Below are 24,060 nucleotides of genomic sequence, written 5' to 3'. Positions count from 1 at the left end.
GTCCACATTATTTCAGAGATAGAAGCAGACACGGAGATAATTTCACAGAACTTCCACATGGTCAGATGAGGAAGCTCACACTGAACGATGATTGCTGATGTCACTAAAGATAACCTTGAGCCCTGAAAGATCAGGAACCACCCAGGACATTTAATTATGTTCAGTTGTACCATACTGAAAACAGTTTCACGTATTTTAGAATGGGTTTCAACAAGTATTTATATATGTGGTATGTATGTGTGTGTGTGCATATATATATGTATATGTGTGTGTGTGTGTGTATATATATATATATATATATATATATATATATATTTTAAGACACAAGGTCTTGCTCTGTCTTCCAGGCTGGATGTCAAGTGGGCAACTGGAAAATGGACACTGAACTGCAGTGGCGCAATCACAGCTCACTGCAGCCTTGACCTCCCGGACTCAGGCTATCCTCCCACTTCAGCCTCCCAATTAGCTGGGACTACAGCTAATACGTATCACCACACCCACATAATTAAAAAAAATTTTTTTTTGTAGATTCAGGCACTCACTATGTTGCCCACGCTGGTCTTGAACTCCTGCCCTCAAGCAATCCTCCCACCTTAGCCTCTCAAAGTGCTGTGATTACAGGTGTAAGCCACTGCACTCACACTCAAGAATGTTTTAATAAACATAAAAGAGGAGGGTAAATGGTGCTTAAAAGGAAAACGATCAATTCACCAGAAAGAGGAACTGATCACAGCACCCCATCCCCAGGGTACCCAAGGTAGCTGTGGCTTTAGGGTGCTGCGGCCCCGTCCAGGCCCCAGACACGTGCATTAACCTCTACGGTTAGGGGAGTTCACACAGGGCTGCTGCCATGGGGAGCAGTTTTCTAAACTCAGGAGAGAGAGTGTACTCACCGAGCTGACCTCGTTTGGGGAAGCACCGTTTTTCAGAAGCAGAGTCACGATGTCTGTGTGTCCCTGCTGGGCCGCCTGGTGCAGGGGGCTATATCCTAGCTGCAAAGTGAGCAGACATTTAGGCAGGGTTAGCCAGCCACTAGACAGAGACCTGCCTACACATGATAGTGCCTGCCCATCTTCGAAGTGGGACATTAATGAAATGCATTTTCCCCCTTTCTTCCTTCAGGGTCCATGGTCAAAACCCTAGTGCTCCCAGAGCAGCTCTGGCTTTACCCTGATGTGACATGGAGAAGGGTCAGTGCAGGAGTCGGGGCTGGGGCACCCCTGTACCTTGGTCTTGGCATTGACATCTGCCTGGTGCTGCAGCAGAAACTTCACCAGCTTGATGTTTCCATAGTGACTGGCCACATGGAGGGGAGTGTAGCCCATCTGAAAAGCAGATGAGAAGGAGTGACCGGAGCTGTCCTGAGCTGGGCATCACATGAAATCCTTCCCAAAGCAGCTGATTCAAAGAGAGAATGGACAGGAGCCCCTTGAAGGCTGACATTGACAAGCTGAATGGCTGCTGCTGGGCAGAGACCACCAGGCTGAGATGCTTGTGGGAGACCCAAGGGGAGACGTCAAGCGGGCAACTGGAAAATGGACACTGAACCGCGAGAAGAGGGCTATGCTGGGGTCGTCAGTGCATGGGAGATCTGAGAGCTTTGGAGGTGAGTGAGGTCCCCCAGAATAAAGTGGAGGGTGAAAAGTGGGGCCGAAGGAGTGAGGCAGAGGCAGAAAAGAGGAGGGAAACCCTGAGAGACCAGCATCACAGAATCCCAGGGGAGCTATTTCAAGAAGGAAGAAACAGCCTTCAGGCCTGGGAAGGGTGCTGAGATGAGGGCAGATGGGGATGTGGGGTCATGGTCACTCCAATGACAACAGGCTTTTTCCATTAGAAAGCTGAAATCCCATTGAAAAACCCCCAAAAGGCTGTCCAAGTGACTGTGGTGTGATGGAATTTATGAGAACTGGTCATTGCTTATTGAAATGCAAGGGCTTGGGACATTCGCTCATGTGAGTCTGGGCTGTTCAAGGAGTCTGTCCTGCTGAATTTTGTGGTAATGCCTTCCTGAATTTTGGGCCGGCAGGCCAAGGCCCTCTGAGCTCCTTGGTCCCAAGTGTCCTGGGAAGCTGGTGCCAGATTCCAGAGACTACCCAAGCACAGGTCCTCCCCATAATGGGATGGCTTTTGGGTCCTCAAGGCCATTCTAACCCACAGGACAGGGTCTCTCTGTGCAGGACCCCAAAAGACTAAACAGGGCCCGCAAGTGAAGCCTCAAAGATCCAGAACATTCGTGGATTTTAAGCAGATTGCTGTGGAAGCTGCAGGCAGTTGGAGACAAAACACAATTTCCAGACTTTTCTCAGGGTGACTTCAGCATAACATTGTTGCCGGCATTTCTGTGCTACTCTGGAGGGGGCCGGAGCTCCTGGTACTGTCACTGTCCCTTCCTTTTAATATGGTTCCCTTGTGGGGAAAAGAAACAAAATGTGGCTTCTTCCATGAAGCCCACCTCCTCGCACCAACTGAAAACACCCTCTCTGCACTCTGTGCTCCCAGCTCCTCTCTTAAGAGTAAATATCAAATTACGCTCTTCCTTCCTGTCCCTAGCAATCACCTCCACACCAAACTGCAGACACCTCGAGGGCAGATTCCATTCACATAGCTCCTTGCACACACCAGAGGTTCAAAGAAAGTTGAGCTGGATTTAACCAAGTGCTGGAAGAAAAGGGGCTAAGCTTTTGTGTGGATCTGGGGAAACTTGACATTTTGACATGCTAACTACTCATGTTAGACAGGTCTTAGAGTCATGATTAAACATTCGTCCCACTTTCTCACTGCAGAGGCTCAAAGGTTTAGCAAACTTTAAAAAAATCCCCAATGGGAAAGTCAGGTAATTAGGAGTAGTGTTTTCAAACTCCACTGCCAGCCCTAGGAAGTGGCAGAGAAGAATGTCCCACTGGGTCTTTGGGGTTTCAAAGCTCTGTGGAAGATTCAATTCTGAAGTGTGAGCAAGGAGTCCACACAGACTGAAGTTCCGGCTGACTGCCTTACCCGGGTGGTGGCGTCCACCATGACGCCGTGTTTGATCAGCACATCTGCCACTGGAACGTGGCCTTCTTGTGCTACCAGATGGAGGGGAGTGAGTCCGCTCTGCAAAGAAAAAGATGTTCATCACTTTCTAGCAAGTAAAGAATTCCAGGCCACAAGGAAAGAGCTCTGAGGTCTGGGAGCTGAAGCTGACTTTGCAGTCACCAACTAGTTATTTGGCTCCAGGCAAAGCTCTTCTTGTTCTGGGCCCCAATGTCCTTATCTAAAAAGCAAAGTGGTTACACTAGACCAGGGGTTGGCAACTTTTGCTGTTAAGGGACAGATCATCAATATTTTTGGCCATGTCTCTGTATGACTAACATTTAAATGAATGGGCATGGCTGTGTTCCAATAAAACTTTATTTACACAAACAAGTGGTGGACCAGATTTGGCCCACGGGCCCATAGTTTGCTGACTTCTGATCTAGATGAACTTTATGGCACTTTCCCATCATTGGTGCTTTATGGACTTCCCAGTAAAGAATGCCCCATTTCCATGGTGAATTTCAGAGCCCTGTAGCCTTGGTTTCCTAATCTAGACAATAGGGGTTATCATGGATCCATCTCAGGGGCAAGGTGAGGAGCGCTGGAGAAAGCACAGGTGAAGCACATTGAGAGGCACACAGTGCTGTTTAAATGGCTGGGCGCAGCGGCTCATGTCTGTCATCCCAGCACTATGGAAGGCCGAGGCAGGTGGATCACCTGAGGTCAGGAGTTCGAGACCAGCCTGGCCAACATGGTGAGACCTCCATCTTTACTAAAAATACAAAAATAAGCAGGGCGTGGTGGCTCATGCCTGTAATCCCAGCTACTTGGGTGGCTGAGGCAGGAGAATCACTTGAACCTGGGAGGCAGAGGTTGCAGTGAGCCAAGATTGCACTACTGCACTTCAGCCTAGGTGACAGAGCAAGACTCCATCTTAAATAAATAAATAAATAATGTACCATACTGTTATCACTGCACAGCCAGTGCTGGCATGGTCAAGAGGGCAGAGCATCCCGCCAGGATTGAACGGACCATATTCTTGCAGGTGGCATCACAGCTTCGTCAGGAAGGCAGTAAGGTATCAGAGATGTTGTTTGATATGTGGGCACCCACATGAAAATGTCCGAAAAGTCTTCTCTCCCCTGGACTTTGCCTCAATACACTTTGCTAACGTGGGACCAACAAAACGGATTTCTCTGCAGGCACAGACTGTGTCCCCTCTACAGGATTCCACTTGCCCTCCTCTGCCTTCTGCACACCCCGCAGGCTGCCCAGAGGCTTGTGGGCAGTCATGACGCCCCACCACACACTGCTGCAGCCAAAGCAGGTGGGCCCCTCCTGCAGGCAGGCGGGGGTGGCTCCAATGAGAACAGCCCTCGGTTGAGGAGTGACTGTGTCAGCCTCTCAGGCGGGCGCTCTGCCTCATTCTTGAGCTAACACCAATAATCTGCCTCGTGAGGGTGGCGTGCGGATGACAGAGTGGGTTTCCAGTCACCTTACGGTCTCCTTGCAAAGCTCACATTAAGTGGGGCAGTGAAGGAACCCAGAATGCCATGAGATATAATGAATATAATGGTCCTACCAGAATGGTTCCCTCATTGGGGGTCAATTGTTCAAATTTGTACAAAATGTGCCAGATTTTGTACAAAATGTGCCAGATTTTATACAAAATCTATAGGTTTTTAAGAAATCTTAAGTTGCCCTGAAAATGCTTGCCTTTCTGAATGTGTGCTATGTGAATTTATCATCAAAGAAGTGGTTCTTCACATTGCATGGTTCCACGTATATGAAATGTCCAGAACAGGCAAATTCCTAGAGACTGAAAGATTTGCAGTTGTGAAGGACCGGGGGCTCTGGGGGAAATGAGAAGTGACTGCTAACGGGTACGGGGTTTCCTTTCGGAGTGATGAAAGTGTTCTAGAGTTAGATCATAGGCTGCTGAATTCTGTAAAAATACTAAAAAACATTAAATTGTAGAGTTTGAAAGGGTGACTTCTAGGTGAATTACATTTCGATAAAACTGTTATTTAAAAAAGAAGTGATTTTTAGTCTTTTTTTTTGGGTCACACATTCCTTTGAGAAGCTGAGAAACATTATGAATGCTTCACCCAGAAAACTGCTCACGCGCCCTTCCTCCCCAGATGTGTGAGCAATTTTAGAAGGCTTTATCCTCACACACCTATTGTTGCTAGAGTGAGAACTCCTAGTGTATAGGTCAGTATTTTTAAAAATATCTTTCCCCCACGGAACATAGAATATTTAGTCCCAAATGACAGAATGCACTCCTGAAGGTAGGCACCGGCCTATATTTGGGAAAGTTTATTATGGATTTTAATATTGATCTTTCTGCAGATCCTTAGGTCAATCTGTTTAGAAAGATCGGCAAAGGCTTTGGCATCAGAAAGGCTCAGAATCCTGCCACCTTGGGAATAAGCAACCTTTCTGACTCTGTTTATTCATTTATAAAATGAAGTTGAAATGTACGCAGGGCTGTTCCAAGGATTACACACACACACCCCTAACTCAGAACCTGGGCACACATAGATGCTCAATATGAAGACACCACACGTTGTTATCCAGCACTCCAGGGCAGATCCGAAGACGCCATGCCTACCTTGTTCCCCAGGTTGCCATTGGCTTGTTTCGAGAGCAGCAGAGCCACCATCTCTGCGTGGCCCTCCTGGGCGGCCAGGTGAAGGGGCGTCACACCTTGCACCGACTCGGCGTTTGCTGAGCCCCCATACTGCAGCAGACTACGGGCCACCTCCACCTGGTTCTGCTTGGCAGCGATGTGCAAAGGGGTGTAGCCATTCTGAAACAGAAGAAGCCGCCCAGAGCCTGGTTACAGGAATGCTGGGCTGACAATATCAACACACAAGCAGGGGCTGAGTCTGGTTCTTGGCCGGCTGGACACCCAGTGAGCAGGGCTGGCATCACCCAGGAGCAATTTAGGTAAACAAACAAACAAACAAAATCCATTTGATTTGGAGACAGCTCCTCAGGCTTGCATAGCCTCTATATGTCCATCTTTTTTCACCATCTGTTTTCTGTTATGCTTTGACAAACTGCTGGACAGGAAGAGAATAACAGGAAGGCTGGGTAAGGAAATGAAAGATTCTCATTTCTTGCTTCCTGCAATAAGAGCCGAAAACCCCAAATATTTCATAAAGAAAAAGAAACATCAGCCCCTTTTCTTTCCCAGTGCAACTGGGCCAAGTGCTGCCCTCTGGGCCTTGCCGGCATTAGGCAGGGTGGTTTAAGGGACATGCACCTGGCAAGGGACTTGAGGATGTGGGACAGTCCTCACTCCACTGTTAACTACCTGTGTGACCCAGGGCAAGATGTTCCATGACCTAGACTTCCTTCTGTATCTTTTAAGTCATGAAAAGTGGATAATAGCATCTATCTTGTTCATTTCTCGAAGTTATTAGGTGGATCAAACGTGATACTATACGTGAAGGTATGTTCCAAAATTAAGATATAAAAAGTTGGCAGGGCACAGTGTTCATGCCTGTATTCCCAACACTTTGGGAGGCTGAGGTGTGAGCAACACTTGAGGCCAGGAGTTTGAGACCAGCCTGGGCAACATAGCTAGACCCTATCTCTACAAAAAAAGTAAAAAATTAACTGGGCATGGTGGTGCATGCTGTAGCTACTCAGGAAGCTGAGGTGGGAAGATGGCTTGAGCTAAGGAGTTGGAGACTGCAATGAGCTCTGATCGTACCACTGCACTATGGCCTGGAGCAGAGTAAGACCCTGTCTCTACACATAAAAATTTTAAAAAGTAATGCACCTGTGTGTCATGGTTTTGCAGTGCACTGGTTTGCAAGACATTATAATTGCACAATGAGATGAAGGAGCTTGCCTCAAAAGTAAATCAATGATGTCACTGTGCACTGTTTATTCAGCCAATTTTTGTTTTTATTATTATTATTGATAGCAAGACTGTCTCAGTGAAGGAAGCAGCGCATGGGTTTACATTCTGGAGCACACTCCTTATCTCCCTGCAGGCAAGAGACAGTTCCCAGGTGGGCACCTTTGCTCATCACTGCCGAAAACCACTTTCACCTGCGTTTTTTTGCGCTTCATTAAAACCACATAAGGTCACTAGGGCAGGCATTTTTATTATCCTATTGTGTGGAGAAAGAGGCCAATTCTCTGTAAGGTTAAGCACCTTATCTAATGTCACATAGTAAGCAGAACAACAGATAACCCAACCTTGAACTTCTGATTGCACAGCCCAGGTAATTCCAGCTAGAACAGTGGTTCTCAAACTCTGATGTGTACACAAATCCCTTGGGACCTTGTTAAAATGCAGTGTCTGATTCAGAGGCGCTAGGGAGGGCCCGAGATTGTGCATTTCTAGCAAGCCCCTAGGTGATGCTGACAATGCTAGTCCAGGGATCACACTTTCAGTAGCAAGGCCCTAGGGCACTCAGGGTTAAGGGCAATGCCAGGCTGGAGGACGTCCTGGACATGCGCCCACCCAGGCCCATAGCAGATGGCTGCCCAACGTGGGATCTGTCTCAGGGCACGAGATTTCCCCACCTCAGCCAGCATTCCTCTGGCTGAGGACTGAGTTCTCCCTGCCAGCCACTCTCTTACTGTGGAAACCAACATTTCTGATTCTGCCAGGATCACTGGTCAGGAAGAGGAAAGGGAAAGAAAGGGGCTGGCCAAGGCAGTCAAAGCCCTGGGTACAGGGAAAGCTCAGCAAGGGGGGCCCATAGGCGGCTTTTGTGGTGAAATGAAAAGTTGTGACTTACCCAAGGAATTGAATTAAATTGAAAAATCATTTTCTTTGAAGAATGACATGAGATAATCCTTTCTAGTATTCTTCCTTTTTAATTTGATTATGTTATGAGAAAACATTAAATTGTTCTTTGTAGGTTGTGTTCATGTAACAAGATCGGCATTTGGATTATAATAAGTTTAATTAAACAACATGATTTTTGCACTGTATTAAAAGAGAGCAAAGGAATGGGGTGCGATGCCACAGATCCAGCCTGAGATGCAGGGTCGGCTCAAAACAGAGCTAAGCCTCCCCACGATTAGACACGGAGCACCAGTCAGCACTGGCCCAGAGAAGATTTTCACTATGTAAATGAAAAATAAAACCCTAAGCCCCAAACAGATCCCGTCTAGGCCAAAGAGATCCCAGAAAAACCTTAAAAACTGAATTCCCAGCCACGAAGGAAGGGAGGTTGGACACGCCTTGCTATACCCACTCCCTTTCGGAGTTTAGGCACAACTGACCGGCATTCATGTTAAAAGAGATCATAAGACTAACCAAAGGGACTCTGTGACAAGACACCAAATTATCAACAGGACCCAAGGCCACAGTAGGCAAGGGCTGAGTCACATGCTCCCTGGAGGTCACTCGGCCCAGGACCCTGGTGAACAGACCCTTCTCTCAACTTAATTCTTTTCTGCTGATTCCAAACTTTTAGATAAAGCTTTACTCCTTTAACCAATTGCAAATTAAAGAATCTCGGAATCTGCCTATAACCTCTGGGACTTTCTAGGTATTTTTGTCAATATATACCTTCCATGTATTGATTTATGTCAATATATACCTTCCATGTATTGATTTACGTCTTTGCCTGTAACTCCTGCCTCTCTAAATGTATAAAACCAAACTGTAAGCCGCCGCAGACACACTTTCTCAGGACCTCTTGATACTGTGTTGCCCAGGGCCATGGTTATCACACTGGCTCAGAATAAACCTCCAAAATACTTTATGGAGTTTGGTTTTTCCATTAATAACTACATGAAAGCAATGATTATTAGGCCATCTTTTTTTTTTTTTTAGACAGAATCTCGCTCTCTTGCCCAGGCTGGAGTGCAGTGGTGAGACCTTGGCTCACCGCAATCTCTGCCTCCCGGGTTCAAGCGATTCTCCTGCCTCAGCCTCCCAAGTAGCTGGGATTACAGGTGCATGCCGCCATGCCCAGATAATTTTTGTATTTTTAGTAGAGACGGGGTTTCACCATGTTGGCCAGGATGGTCTTGAACTCCTGACCTCAAGCAATCTGCCTGCCTCGGCCTCCCAAAGTGCTGGGATTACAGGCTTGAGCCACCGTGCCTGGCCCTAGTAGGCCATCTTTTAATGTACAAGGGACCATCACTTGAGCAATCTGCAGTGTGTTCATGGATGTATCCTCAGGAATCCCAGGCCACCTGGGAAGCAGCGATGTCCACACTGGCAAGGCCAGCCCCCTGTCCTGCCCAAGGGTAGGACTGCCCTGGACATGGCTCAGGCTACCAGGTAAATCTCTGGTTAAAACTGAGATACAAGTGCCACTGTGACTCTCAGAACACGGACTGCCCCTCTGAGCTTCCCCAAAACCAGAACTAAAATGAACAAATGAACTTCTGCAGGTGACAAGGACAAGGACAACTAGGCTGGAAAGTCACGGAGAGGGGAGGGAGGAATGTGTGCCCGCAAAAGGCTCTTCTTTCCCAAGGAAATGAGCTCATCCTAAGGAATGCACACGGAGGGAGCTCTGCCCAAATGTTCAAACAACATTAGCATCAAAATTAGAAAGGGGAGGGTTTGGTTTGGGTGCAGAGAGATTTGCATGTGAAATTCTACAAAATTGCCAGACTACTTTGGAAACTATTTTTTGCCATGGAAACAAAGCCCATCTGTACAGGGTTTGTGCTTGGATTTAGTTATCTTTAAATATAATGAACCTGGCTCCCGTTCCTTTTATATAAGTAGGGGAGTGAGGAGGAGGGGAGTCCAGGTTTTTATTTTTAGAGGCAGGAGTAAGTCGACATCGCAGCAGGGCCGTGTGCTCCCTCTGCACAGCGACGTGGGACTCACTGCAGCAGGGACAGGAGGAGACAGCTGTCGGGAGCCGGCGTCTGTAGAAGAGCAATGCTGCAAGATGGGGACACGTGTCTGTCCAGGGAGGGAGAATGCGCCGAAGCCCCGCACTGGCACTGACGCTCCCTGCCTGGGCTGCGGAGGCCCTAAGCCAGCAGGTGTTGGCTGGAGTCACATGGGGTCCCACCCCGAGGCTCCTTCTCTGCGGCACTTGGATGCCTGCCACATGACGGATCTCCCATAAATTATCCTGTTTCCCGTGCGCCTGGCTGCCCCATAGAGTGCGGGTACTGCGTGTGGCTTTTGTCTTCCTGGCCCTGCTCCCTCTCCTCTCCCCTTCTCCCCGCTGGCCACCAGTCCCGCAGTGCCTATCCCTACACAGCCTCGCCTTCCCACAGCGGGCAGCCTGTTCCCAAAAATGGTCCTTCCAGCTTTATCCTTGTACTACCCATCCCCGTGGGGTCTTCCAGAAGCAACCCATCTGCTCCCTCCTCTGATTCCCTCAAGGGTCACAGAACCTGCTGCTCTGAGCAGCTCGCCTCCGAAGCTGGTGTGAGGCTGGGCCAATGTGTCTCACATTCAGGTGAGCCTCCCTACAAAAATGCCACTATCTAAAAGTCTGATCTCAGAGACAAATGAATTTGGAGGTGATCATTCTCATTTTAAAGAGGTCCCTTGTTTCCAGGTTCCAGCAAGCTCGCCAGCAGCCCTGAGGATTTCTCAAAGTACGGTCGCTGTGGCCCCAGCCTCGGAACCATGCAGAGAGTAGGTTAAAAATGAGGCTTCCAGGCCACACTGCACAGTCCCACGGAGTCAGAATCTAGCAATGCTAGAAATGGGCTCACCACTCCCCAGGGATTTTTATCCACACTGACCTCTGACAGTCAGTTTACAAAACCCAGCTGATGTGCAACTGCCTGGGGACACATTTGTTGTATAAAACAAGTTCCGCCTCTGCGAGGTAACCCCTGGCTGGGAATTGTTACCCACTTCCCATCCCACTCCTGGGCCCTGAATAGCGTGATTACAGGGCAGGTAACATGTGGGAAAGTGAGGCGTGATTTCTGAGGTAAAAATAGCAACAGAACGCAAAACCCTTGGGCTGCTGTGGAAACCCCCCTCCCTGAGGGACTGGAAGGTAGCAGGTGACCTGCTCTCCAGGGGCAGCTGGGGAGAGGGGCCGGCCTTACCCAGGCAGGGCTGTGCGGGGAGCCGCCCCGGGGAAGCAGCAGCTTGACGATGTCCAGGTTGTTGTGATGGACGGCCACGTGCAGGGGTGTCAGGCCATTCTGCAGGGGACAAAGACAAAAGAGGCCAGCTGTCACTCCCACGGACTTTCTCCCAGGACTCCCTTTAGGCATGGGAGCACCTATTTTATACAGTAAAATCCTGTTTAAAATCTTTCCCAGGCCAGTCTTAACTTGGAGTCATGACACAATGTCATCGGCAGGACCCAGAGCCCTGTGGGAACAGGGGGAACATGGGCAGTGAGATCAATACACTTGCCCGGAGAAGGCCATCGGGTCTTTCCAAACGGATAAGGCCTTTGACAGAAAGGCCAGTCTTTCCAAAGGCCATTCTCTCTCGATGGCTACCCATGGAAATATAAACAGGCCGGGTGCAGTGGCTCGCACCTGTAATCCCAGAGCTATGGGAGGCTGAAGAGGGAAGATCATCTGAGCCCAGATTCGAGACCAGCCTGGGCAACATAGTGAGACCCTGTCTCTATAATTGTTTTTTTAAGTTAGCCGGGCACGGTGGCAACTGCTTGTAGTCCCAGCTACTCAGGAGACTGACACCCGAGGATGGCTTGAGCCCAGGAGTCAAAATTGTAGTGAGCTGTGATGGCACCACTGCACTCCAGCCTGGGCAACAGAGTGAGACCCTGTCTCAAAAAAAAAAAAAAAGATGGACAACACAGGCAAGATATGGAATCCGCAAGTGCTGAAGTCCATCCTCTGTCCTTGCCTCTAACCTGAGAGCTGCAGGGGAGGGCGGGGTTCAAACTCACTTTTCCGGCAGCATTCGGGTGTGCGTCCCGCTTCAGCAGCAGCTCTGCCACCTGCACCTTCCCGTACTTGGCCGCCACGTGCAGAGGGGTAAATCCTTTCTGAGGAGAAACAGGCTGTCAGGACCTCGGGGCCCCAGGGCTGTCCTCCCTGGAGAAAGGGCCCACAGCAAAGGAGGCTGCACCTCCGCTGGCATGGAGAGGCCAACGAAAGCAAAGGCACAGCCATTTTTGAGCCCTCCGGGAGGCCGAAGACCTCAGGACTTGGCAGGCATCCCTGCACTTATGGTCCACACTCCTCTGGCAAGAGGGTCTCAACCACCTCACAGTGATAGTTGACTGCTGGCTAGCTGAGGGCAGGGTATGAGTCTTAATCCTTCTCATATCCCCAGAACCTGTTTGTGACTTGCCCAAAGCAGGTTTCGACTAATAATTGTGCCATGATAAATGTATGAAGGCTGGCTGGGTGTGTGAGAAGCTGTGGTTGACTTCCTGTTTTGGGGAAGGATGGAGACACATTGGCTTGCAGGTGGTGGCCAGCCCTGAGTGTGACGACCCTTCCAGCTGCTTCCAGCATCATTGAGGTGACAAAGAGAACCAGGCAGGAATTCCCCTCCAAGCTCCAGGCCTGGCTGAGTGAGCCTGTTGCTTCCTTAGACCACGAGGCGGGAGGCTGTACCTTGGTCATGCAGGCCTGGGATGCTTCCTTTTCCAGAAGGGCCAGGACTGTTTCCACGTGGCCCTCACGGGCTGCAATGTGCAGGGGGGTGTGCCCGGCAGTGGTGGCCAGGTTGGGGTTGGCGTTATTTTCCAGCAGGAGCTTCACCATGTTTGTGTGTCCGATGCGAGCTGCACAGTGAAGTGGGGTCTGGTCATCCTGGACCCCGAAGGGAAAACAAAGAAGAAGAAACGCTGATGTTACCAAATCCAACTTTTCATCTTACAGAGAAGCAAGGCAGGGCCCAGAGAGGGCAAGTGACCTTCTCAAGGTCACACAGCTAAGAAGATGAAGAGTCAGGATTCGAATCAAGTCTCTGAGTTACAGGAACCAATATGCTGTATCCTATTGAATCCTTACAACAGTTCTTCAAGTGAGCTGTTATTTCTACCTTATTTCCCAAAGGCCCATCCCTCCCATCTGTAAAATGGGAATAATAACATCTACTTGCTAGGGCTCAGCTGGGATCAAGCGGATAATGTACATGGTTTCTGCGTTTGGTGCATAAAAGGCACTCAATGCAGTGTGGCTGCTCATCCGTCTCCCACAACCTTTCTGAGTGGATGCGCTTGTCTTTCTGCTTGAACTGTACTTTGATTTTCTCTGTGCTGGGGTCAGGGGAGTCTCAACTGCTGACAGAGAATGAGGACTTTTCCACCCACACCCCCCCACTTCCTGTTTCTGAATGCTGCTGTCGGGCTGCCTGGGCCAGGTCTCATGGGGCCCAGCTGGAGCCTTCCCTCGAGGGCCCCAAACACAAATCACAGGCCTGACTCTAAGGAGAACCCATCGTGGCCTGTGGTTAGGAAGCCTGCTGTTGGCCGAGTGAGCAACTGGCAAACTCCACAGCTCTTCTCACTGTCTACTCCTCCAACCCCCACAAAACGTGTTTACAGCAAGGGGGAACTCTCCAGTTTTAGATCAAGTAATTCTTGCCTGATTTTTGCTGGCAATGCTTTCTTTAAAAGGTTGCCCCCCTCCTTATATGGCAACTGTCATTGTTAGCCCAGGACATACTCAGGCCAGCCACGCACCTTGGACTTTCCTTATTTTAAAGAAATGTGGCTCTCATGCAAAAATATCCCTGGTCTTCTCAAACCCCCTGCAAAGCAGAATCTGAGTGCTCAGAGCGACCTGATCAGGATGAAAAGTGATCCCCAGGCCACAGCACTGCAGCCCCGCCTGGTATGAGGATGGGTTCTCTGCACAGTACTGGAACTGCTCACATCTGAAACCCTTCCCTTCCTGCCTTGACTACTCACCTTGGCCTTGGCATTGACTTTGGCTTTGTTCTGGAGTAAATATTTGGCCACTTCCGTGTGCCCAGCTCTGGCTGCCATATGTAGCGGGGTCTCCACTTTCTATAAAATAACAAAATTATGGAACTGTTCATACATGCCTGCTGTCCAAAACGGCACACACAGAGCTAGGAAGTGCAGCCTGGAGTGGCTTGGTGGGTTTTTGTCCAAGAGGTGGAGTTGCCCCAGCAGGCAGCTCTTTAGCCTGGTGTGTGTGCATGTGTGCATGCGCATGTATGTATGTATGTGTGTGTGTGCACATGCGTGCAGGTGCATGCGTGTATATGAGTTTATGTGTGTGTCTGTGTATTCTAGGTACACTTAAAAGTAAACCCCAGAGCTAATGAATATTAAAAAATGTAAATGTATTCCCAGTGAACACTTACAGACGTTCCAAAATTATTGTCCAAAACAAAACCTCCAAGGTTTACGGATGTGTGAGAAATATAATCCAGAAAGCGTCAGTACACAGGGATGTCCTCCCCCAGTCTGAAGCATTGGCTGTTCTGGGAATCGTAGCTCTGTCCCCAGAGAGTAGGACTGGGAGCACTGGTGAAAGCTGCCCTCTGAGCTCTTGGTCTAGGGCAGCAAGCCCCTGCCTGCCTGAGGGCTTACCACGTTGGAGACGTTGGGCGACGCCCCCCGCTGCAGGAGGTTCTTCACGATGGGAAGGTGCCCCATGAAGGAGGCCACGTGGAGAGGTGTCAGGCCAGACTGAAACAGACAAAGGCAGAGTCCAATAAGTGGGAGTCTTTCCACTCCCCTGAAGAAGAGAGAATCTGACAGTATCTAACGCTTTCACAAATGATTTTCCAAGAAAAGGGAGCTATATGAGATGGGTTTGCTTCCAAGAAAATGGTTGGAGAAAAAAATTACTGTGGGCAAATCGTGCCCACTCTTACAACTTGCAAAAATTGTGTCTGATCTTGGAAAGCTCCGTGAGACTTGACTCATGTTCCCTTGTCTTAGTCACCCCTGATTCATTCCTTCCAGCAGTCCAGACTTGCAGACACACACACCCCTGCAGCCATACAAAGCTACAAAGAGCGACTCTTGGAGAAGGTGGGTCGGGGGAGACCACAGGCCTGCCCCCAGGCTCCTCTGCAGTCTCTCCTACCTCGGTGACCGCGTCGATCGAGGCTCCCGTCTTCAGCAGCAGCTCCATAACACGGACGTGGTTCTTTTTGCAGGCGATGTGTAAGGGGGTAAAGCCATTCTGCAGCCCACACAAAGGGAGACAGACAAGCAGGAGCTTACACACGGGCCCAAGGAACGCCCAGAAGACCACCTGGCTGCTCTAAAAGGCAGCTGCTGCCCAGGCCACCAGCAGATGCCCATAGACCAATCAACGAATTAATGCCAATTGATTAGTCTTATAATGTCAATTAATGCAAATCATGTAAGAGACAGGTGGCTCTCACTTGATGCACTAGATATGTTCCTGAACATGTTTATAAACCTTTTTTAAAAATTTATTCATATTTTGGATGCACTAAAAGATCCTGCCATTTAAAGCCCCCTAAGGGTAAATTTACAATAAAAGAGTACTTTTGTGAAGCAAATCATGTTCCCTCTTCCCTGAAACCACTGATCATTTTTAGTGAAATGGATTTCTGCTTTAAAGTGTGATATACTCTGAATGTAAACTCTGAAGGGCAGAAATGTGTATTTGTTTTTGTCTGTTTTTTTCAGTGCTTTATCCACTTAAGGCAGTGGTTCTCAAACACGGGAGGTGGTGGTGGTGGGGTATCGTTTGCACCTCACCCCCAAAACATGTGGCAATGTCTGGGGACATTTTTTATTGTCAGCTAGGGAAGGAGAGCTATGAGTGCTTAGTGGGTAGAGGCCAGGGATGCTGCTAAACATCCTACAACACACAAGACCACAAATATCGACCCCAAATGTCAATAGTCCTGAGGCTGGGAAATCCCAACTCCCCTATAACAGTACGTGGCCTGTGGGCACTGCTCAGTGAAAGCTTTTTTGAGCGAGTGAGTGAATGAATGAATGAATGAGCCATCCTCTGCCATCCCTGGAGGATATCCTGACCCTCAGTTCTGCTGCCTTGGGAAGAGGCAGAGAGGAGATGTGGTTACAGGCATGCTTAGTGCAAAGCTACAGCCCTACTGGATCCCCAGACTCCCTGGGAGCCCCTGTCCTGGGAAGGAGGCAGAGGAACCACAGGAGGGATTTGCTCTGGGCCTGAGCTTCCCTTTACACGAGTGCCATGAGAACTGCAAGCCCCTCTGTGGACGAAGGATGCTCAGCTCTGGCCATCTCATTCATCCCCAAAGCAGCTCAGAAAGCCACACAGCCTCTAAGGAATCACTCAGCTCCAGGCCTGGCTCCACTGGAGAGATGCCCCAGGCCCACATACCTACCATGCAGGATGCTTCCTGAGTCCGGTCTCCTGGGCCCAAACTCATCCCTGACCTCGGCCTGGTCACCGGGGCAGGGGTCGATACCCAGGTGGGTGTGCAGTGGAGGGTGCAGGAGGGGTGCACACCAGGCCCCCACCATCTAGTGCTGTCACACCCCACTGCTCAGGCCTCGAATCTGGGGAGCTCCAGGCACCTGCCGCCCTTACCACAGGCCCAGCCATGCCTCTCTGGTCCTGCCCCCAGCCTGCCTTGCCACTCTGCACCTTCTCTAGCAGCACCCCCACTCACCAGGGCTCTGGAGTTGGGTTTGGCCCCTTTATCTAGAAGGACCTTAGCCACCCTGTGGTGTCCACAGTGGGCAGCCACGTGGAGTGGGGTCAGGTGGTCCAGGGTGATGTCGTCTATCTCTGCATCGTATTGCAACAGGAGCCGGACACAGTCGAGGTGGTCTCCCTGAGCCGCCATGTGAATTGGGGACAGGCCGTTCTGGGTAAAGAGGAAAACACAAGCAATCACAAAGTCTTCTGGGAACCGGGCATGGAGATTCAGGACGATTCCAACGTCACTCCCTACTTCTTCCCTACACAATGTTTCCACAAGTCTCCGGAGGGAGCTTGGCTCACCCTGGCCTCCACGCTCCTGCCAGTCTCTGACCACAGACATTCTCCTTTCCACCTGGCCAAACCTTCAAAGCCATGTCCAGCAGACCCACCTCTTCCAGAAAGCCTTCCCTGACCACTCTAGACTCCTGTGGGCTTTCCTTATCTGCACCATGCGCTCAGACCTTATTCTCAATGCCCAATTATATCCATAGCTAACATTTTAGGGGAGTGTATCTTTTCTCTTTACTTATACGCCTCTTAAGATCAGTGACTTAGCCTAATATTTCTCCTTAAATGCCCCACAGTGCCGAATACATGCATGTAACACACATCATGGTCCTTAAATTATGTGATTTTGAATGAATGAATGAATGAATTATGATAAAATAGAACTTGGATCTAAATCCCTCTGTTCCTTGTCCCTATCAAATGCAGTTCAGTTAAAGAAAATTCTGTTAAGGATACTCATTTCTCAAACAGCAATTTGTTTAAAAAACATAAAAGAGAGAGGAGACTCATTCATTCATTCAGACATTAATTCAACACATATTTATCCAGTGATTAATGTGCACCTGGTATGGGTTAAGCTCTGGGGAAACAGAAGAGAACAGACATAACCCCTAACCCAAGGAAGCTTGTAGACAGACATGGTGTTGTCTTTCAGTGCCCTGAAGTGGGATGATCAAAGCACAGAGGTGTGCACAAACAGATGGCGTCCCTGATGAAGGAGGGGCACTGGGAGGGAGGAGGTGAGGCCTGAGCTAGGACTTGAAAGGAGCTGAATGGAAGTTCACCAGGAGGACCAAAGGGGAAGAACATCCTAGTGAAGGGAGCAGCAAGTGCAACATCACAGAGGCAGCTACCCTAGGGGAACCCAGGGGCCTCCATGCAGTTTGACAGTCCGGGGTGAGGTGATTCCAAGCATGGAGTCAGGCTGGAGAGGAGGCTGGAGCTGCACCAAGAAAGGCTAGGAGCTCAGGACCTGGGACTTCAGCTTTTAGAAAGTGGAAATGAGAGGATTTTCATCAAGGAAGACGCAAATCAGGTTCCATGACAGCAGATGTTAGTGTTACAGGCTGAATTAGGTCCCACAAAATTCACATGCTGCAGTCTTAACCCCCAGGACCTCAGAATGTGACCTTGTTTGGAAACAGGATCTTTGGGGATATAATAAGCTAAAATGAGGTCATTAGTGTGAGTTCTAATCTATGACTGGCGTCCTTAGAAACAGGGAGATTTGGGCACCTTCACAGCAGGAAAATGTCACATGAAGATGAAGGCAGAGGTCAGCATGATGCTCTATAAGCCAAGGAAACCAAAGATTGTGCCCAAACCACCAGAAGCTCGGGGAGAGACCTGGAAAAGATGCTCCCTCACAGCCTCAGAAGGAATCAACCCTGCCAGGCACTGTAGCTCACCCCTGTAATTCCAGCACTTTGGGAAGCCAAGGTGGGCAGATCACTTGAGGCCAGGAGTTCGAGACCAGCCTGGCTAACATGGTGAATCCCCATCTCTACTAAAAATACAAAAATAGGCCAGGCGTGGTGGCATGTGCCTGCAATCCCAGCTACTCGGGAAGCTGAGGCACAAGAATCGATTGAACCTGTGAGGCGGAGGTTGCAGTGAGTAGAGATCACACCGCTGCACTCCAGCCTGGGTGACTGAGTGAGACTTCATCTCAAAAAAAAAAAAAAAAAAAAAAAAGAACCAACCCTGCTGACACCTTGATCTTGACCCTCCAGCTTCTGGAAGTGTGAGACAGTAAGTTTCTGTTGTTTAAGCCACTCAGCATGTGGTTCTTTGTTAAGGTGGACTGAGCTAACTCAGTTAGTTACACTTGCATTTCAGAAAGGTTGTACGATAGTTCCCAATTGAAAAGTCACATATTCTCAGTAAGGAATTTTCATAAGCATTCTTTTTAGCCCCATTCTAGTGATCTGGATAATAAAACAAAAAATCTTAACTTCTGGCCATGTATTATGTTTAAATACAGCACTCCTGGAAAAATGTTGGGAATTTTCTAATAATTTAACTGATAGTAGCAATTCTACTTTCATTTAGCTGAGGAGTTTTACTTTTAGATATGCTTTTGAAGACATTATCTCACATGGTCATCCCAATAATCCTAGGAGAGAGGGTGGGGGCTCTCCAGATGAGGAAACTGAAACACAGAGAGGGCAAGACACACGTTCATAGTCACACGGCAAATCAGCCAAGGATGGAGGGTTAAATGAGAAACTGCTTTAGTAGAGGACACCCTCATGCAACAGCACACACAGACACACGCAAGAACCAGTGTGGGGACTATGAATCATGACCCAAATTAACAACAGCTCTACAGAACAGAACATGATAATGTGTTGGGAATAAATCAGCTTTCACTGTATGGTCTAAGCCATCATTTTATGACAGAACTGCTCCTGGGAAACCTCCTGGGTAGCTGTGAGTGGGCCTGGCTTTTGCCTTGCTCTGCTCTGACACAGCTCAATTCACGGGGCAGAGGGCCCAGAGCAGGCACAGGCAGCAGTGTGGCTGACAGCTTTCACCCCTTGAAGACTCGAGTCCTTATGTTAGAGCCACGTAACGGGCCTTTTCTCTGGCCCGTAATGGAGCCTGAGAAGAACTGTGTTCTTTTCTTTTTAACTTCGCTTCAGTCTGGCCCAGGCTCTGAAGACTTCTCAGAGTACTTAGTGCCTGTCTTTTCTGGAGCTAGGAAGAGAGACATAGGTATTGATCTAGAGCAGTAGTAGGCGAACTACACAACCTGTGAGTCAAATCTGCCCTGCCACCAGTGTTTGTCAATAACGTTTTATTGGAACACGGGCCCTAGTTTGCATATTGCCTATGCTGCTTTTCTGCTACGTTGGCAGTGTTGAATCATTGCAACAGGGACCACGGCCTGCAAAGCCTAAAATTGTCTAATACCTGGTCCTTTAGATAAAACGTTTGCCGACCCTGATCTAGTTAGGAATTAGAGCTACACTGAGAGTCTCCTATGTGATAGGCCTTGTAATAAATGTCAAAGGTGCTATCTCATTTAGTAGTATTAGCATCTCTGTTTTACAGAAGTAGGATTTGATGCCAGGTCTGTTGGACCTGGAGCCCTGCCTAGAAAATGCGCCTCACAGGAAGGAAGCACACACCTTGGTTTTGGCTTGGATTGGTGCCCCGTGGTCCAGCAGGATCTCTGAGATTCGCACGTGCCCATTTCGAGCTGCACAGTGGAGAGGTGTCAATTCGTCCTTTAAAAGACAGAGTCAAAAACAGAAAGCCCAAAAGGCAGCTATCAGAGGCCATTTGGAGAGAAGACTGCCTATGGCATCATCCCAGCCCACGCAAGTGCTGACGTTTCCTCAAGCACCAGCTCGACCTCAGCACAGTTTTACTATTGCCTCCCGCTGCACGTGGCACTGCCCAGAATACTGCTGCAGGCGGCTCTGGGAGGCTGGTGGTGCATCCCTAACTAGGTCACCAAGGGCCCGCTGCTCTGGGTGAGGCTTGTGAGGGGGGAACTCCCTCCCTCTGCCTGGCTACAGCACCTGCTGGCACCCACCTTGGTCTTGGTTTCTATCTGGGCTCCCCGATCCAGCAGCAGCCGCACCATGATCACGTTGCCCCTGCGGGAGGCGATGTGCAGTGGCGTGATGCCGTTCTGAAGGGAGGAAGCAGGACGGTCAGGGCGCGTCATCCTTCCCTGGAATGCAGCTGCTGTGCACCCGCTCCCCTTGTCCCCAACCCCCAGTCCCCAGGCCTGCAACGGCGTTGTCAGGGCATTTCTGGCCTAAGACATTTTAAAAACCTGAAAGGACCTGCCAACAGGATGGGTCATCCCACCACACCACCCAAGCCCATGCCTCCCAGAGTCAACATAACAGACTGCAGGAAAGTCAGTTATTTGGAAATCACTCTCTGCCCTCCAGGTTTCCCACTTTTAGGATGGGCAAATGGAGTTTAGGGTTTTCTCAAGACAAAGCAGGTGGAAACTGGGGGGTAGATGATCAGAAACCTGCCAGCAAGGAGCCCGACCAGACAGCAGGGCTGTTTAACCCACAGGCACTTCTGCCACTGGGATGAAACCCATGGTGCCGAGGCAGGAGCAACTGCCAGCCCCAAGCCCCTGGACAGTGAGGGCGCACGTGCCCCAGGGTTACCTGTGGTGTGAAATTGACGCTGGCTCCTCTGTTGAGGAGCAACTGGGCCACGTTGAGGTTCTCGTAGTGAGCCGCAATGTGCAGGGGCGTGAATCCCGTCTGGGGCACAACAGAGGGGGAGAAACTTGTTATATGTGATTTACTTCTATCTCAGAATCAGCCCTGGGATGCAGGAAACTCGGGTGAGGCAACAGGACTTTACAGACAAAAGAGATTTTGATGGGTGGGAACATTTGGTGAGGGGGTCAAGAGAGGCTTTATGGCACAGTGTATTCAACAGCTGGGGGTCTGCCCTGAGCAACCCGAATTATATGTTAACCTCAGACTCTGTGGGCCCGTTCGTCAGAGTGATCACCGACAAAGAGATTTTCATTCATGAATGAAAGTGTAATGGGGCTATGGTCTTTTTTCCCCCCGTTTAGACAGGGTCTCACTGTGTTGCCCAGGCTGGAGTGCAGTGTGATGTGATCACAGCTCACTTCAGCCTCGACCTCCTGGGCTCAAGCAATCTTCCCACCGCAGCCTCCCCAGTAGCTGGGACTACAGGCGAACACCATCATGCCCAGCTAATTTTTAAAAAAATGTTTTAGAGGCGGGGTCTCACTATGTTGTCCAGGCTGGTCTCCTATTCCTGGGCTCAAACCATCCTCCTGCCTCAACCTCCGTCCATTGTCATCATTCTGTTCCAGAGCCTGAAGCCAGGCCTAACCCCACCCAGGTGTTTTCCAGACAAAACCCGGTGGATCTGGGGCCGGTGGAAGAGGGGAGGGGCGGGGTGCAGGAGGGGACTTTGAATAACTCCAGTAAATCCATTTCCACTAAAAGAAAACCAGCAGCCTCAGCCTACAGACAGCAGATCAGCAGTGCCTCCGAACACCGGAGAGCGTGCCCAGGTACGCGCAGGCGTGCAGGGTCCCGGACCCCCTTCCTCCACACCCCAGCCCCTGCACGCCTCCTCCCTCCACTACGGGGCAGCCGGGGAGGAGAGATGAAGGAACATCAGGAAGGCCGCCTCCTGGGGTTCCAGGGTGACCCGCCCTGCCCGCCTGGACACATTTCCAGATGACCTGGAGCAACAGGAACCACCCCCGCTGCTCACCAAGAGCACGTTTCTGGGCATCTGCCAGGGATTTAGAGCGGGGCTGTCCAGGGGCCCCTCTGCGTCCTGGGGTGAGGGCGCTCAGTGCGCACTGCCCGCTCTGCATGCTCGGTTCTCCTGCCTGGGAAGTCGCTGGGCGTGCGCGGTGCCCCCTGAACCCACGGGCGTCCGCGGCCCAAGGCTCCTCCCTCCTCCTCGCCCTCACCTTGGAAAGCACGTCCGGGTTGGGGTCGTTCTGCAGCAGCACCGCAGCCGTGCGCGTGTCGTCGTTGCGGGCCGCGATGTGCAGGGCCGGGAGGCGCACCTTCCCCTTGGTGCCGTAGTTGATGAGGTGCGCGACGACGTTCTCGTGGCCCTGCTGCAGGGCCACCGCCAGAGGCGTGAAGCCGTCCTGGCCAGAGGAGGAAAATGCTTTGCTCTGACTCGTCTGACGCCAGCCGCCCTTCACACGGGACACACCCTTGCCCCTCGGGCTTATGCTCCCAGCAGCCCCAGCCTGAGGGACCTACCTCCACCAAAGCCCTCTTCATCCGCCAAGTTTAGCCTAAATGCCATCTCCTCCCTGAAGCCCTTCCTGCCTCCACTTCCTTTCTCTGCAATCTCACAGAGCCTGCCGAATTTTTCTTTAGCATTAATTTAGTTTTCCTTTATAATTTGCTTCCAGTTTGACTTGTTTTAAGAAACTTTTGACTGCTCAGATTCTTTGCCGGCTCTCTTTCTCACCCCATCTGCTGGTGCCAGGATAGTGCCTTGACAAGGCAGAACATTACTAACACCGACCAAAGGCCAGAGTCCACACCAGGCCCTGATAATTCAATTGTGAGCTATTATTATTATTATTATTATTTTATTTTTGAGACAGGGTCTCACTCTGTCACTCAGGTTGGAGTATGGTGGTGCAGTCATGGCTCACTGCAGACTTAACCTCTTGGGCTCAAGTGATCCTCCCACTTCAGCTTCCCAAGTAGCTAAGAATAAGGCACACACCACCACACCCAGCTAATTTTCTTTTTCTGTAGAGACGGGGTCTTGCTGTGTTGCCCAGGCTGGTCTTGAATTCCTGGCCTCAAGTGATCCTCCCACCTCAGCCTCCCAAAGCGGTTGGATTATAGGCATGAGCCACTGCGCTTGGCCATGAGCTACTATTATCAATTCCCTCAGTTGTGGACATACTAAAGGGCACAGGACCCCAGGAACTGATAAAACGGAATGACAACAAAGTCATGTCATTGAGCCATCCAAAGTTAAGAGTCAAGAGACTCCTTGGCTCTATCTAGTCCAATTTCATCATTTCACCAATGACAAGACTCAGGACCACAGCTAATGAGACTTGTCCAAGGGTGCACGGTGGTTTTGTGGCAAGAGCCTTTCTCATTAAGGCCCAATGCAAACTTGCCAACCATACACATGCATGCTTCGCCTGCCCCCTCCAGTCGCAAGTATTGGCCACAGCTGGTAGGACACCCTCAAGTGTGACGTCATTTCTTTGGTACGTGTCTGGGCCTTCTTCAAGACCCATGACTTTGTCCTTAGTCCCTTGCAGAACCTGACAGCACTCTGGATTAGTGCAGCGACCTGAAGGTCATCCATCATGACATGGATGCACCCCAAGCCACATCCCAGGTAGGTGTCACTTGAAGCAAGGTTGTACACCTGGGAGACTTCTGGTGGTGACGACATTTTTCCAAGGTACTTACTTCCGTGGCTACATTCTGGTTAGCTCCATTTTCCAGTAAAAACTTAACCACTTCCAAGTGGTTCTCTTGTGCTGCCATGTACAGGGGTGTAAAACCTTTCTGTAAACCAAGAGAGGACATCATTAGCATCCACCCGCAATGTAAGAAAGGCCGACGCCAGCACAACGTCCTCTCACCTGGAGGACAGCGCTCTCTTCATTCCATTTCCTCCCACCTGACCCCTCCTAAGGAAACTCATTGTCATGGTGACTGGCGTCCT

The 24,060-nt window shown here is 50.0% G+C and overlaps 1 protein-coding gene across 16 annotated transcripts in view; it reads right to left on the bottom strand.

The window, feature by feature from the left end:
- The window catches only part of ANK1 (ankyrin 1), a 243,258-nt gene that overhangs the window by 50,094 nt on the left and 169,104 nt on the right, over positions 1 to 24,060 (bottom strand). For 14 of the 16 annotated variants that reach the window (XM_063709306.1, XM_019032639.4, XM_019032640.4 and 11 more), the window contains exons 5-20: positions 23,802 to 23,900; positions 22,310 to 22,495; positions 21,006 to 21,104; positions 20,408 to 20,506; positions 19,998 to 20,096; positions 16,541 to 16,738; positions 14,989 to 15,087; positions 14,487 to 14,585; positions 13,836 to 13,934; positions 12,535 to 12,732; positions 11,859 to 11,957; positions 11,038 to 11,136; positions 5,630 to 5,827; positions 2,995 to 3,093; positions 1,227 to 1,325; positions 894 to 992 (exon numbers count right to left, since the gene is read on the bottom strand). In XM_063709306.1, the coding sequence (XP_063565376.1) occupies positions 894 to 992; positions 1,227 to 1,325; positions 2,995 to 3,093; positions 5,630 to 5,827; positions 11,038 to 11,136; positions 11,859 to 11,957; positions 12,535 to 12,732; positions 13,836 to 13,934; positions 14,487 to 14,585; positions 14,989 to 15,087; positions 16,541 to 16,738; positions 19,998 to 20,096; positions 20,408 to 20,506; positions 21,006 to 21,104; positions 22,310 to 22,495; positions 23,802 to 23,900 (1,968 nt within the window). Of the gene's footprint in view, positions 1 to 893; positions 993 to 1,226; positions 1,326 to 2,994; positions 3,094 to 5,629; positions 5,828 to 11,037; positions 11,137 to 11,858; positions 11,958 to 12,534; positions 12,733 to 13,835; positions 13,935 to 14,486; positions 14,586 to 14,988; positions 15,088 to 16,540; positions 16,739 to 19,997; positions 20,097 to 20,407; positions 20,507 to 21,005; positions 21,105 to 22,104; positions 22,231 to 22,309; positions 22,496 to 23,801; positions 23,901 to 24,060 lie in introns of those variants that run through there. The other 2 variants (XM_055349218.2, XM_055349219.2) reach the window with 2 other exon arrangements.

The sequence above is a fragment of the Gorilla gorilla genome, chromosome 7, assembly GCF_029281585.2.
Source record: "Gorilla gorilla gorilla isolate KB3781 chromosome 7, NHGRI_mGorGor1-v2.1_pri, whole genome shotgun sequence".
In the NCBI taxonomy this organism is placed as follows: domain Eukaryota; kingdom Metazoa; phylum Chordata; class Mammalia; order Primates; family Hominidae; genus Gorilla; species Gorilla gorilla.
Note: the sequence above shows the minus strand (reverse complement) of the source record. Positions and strands in the feature narration are given on the sequence as shown.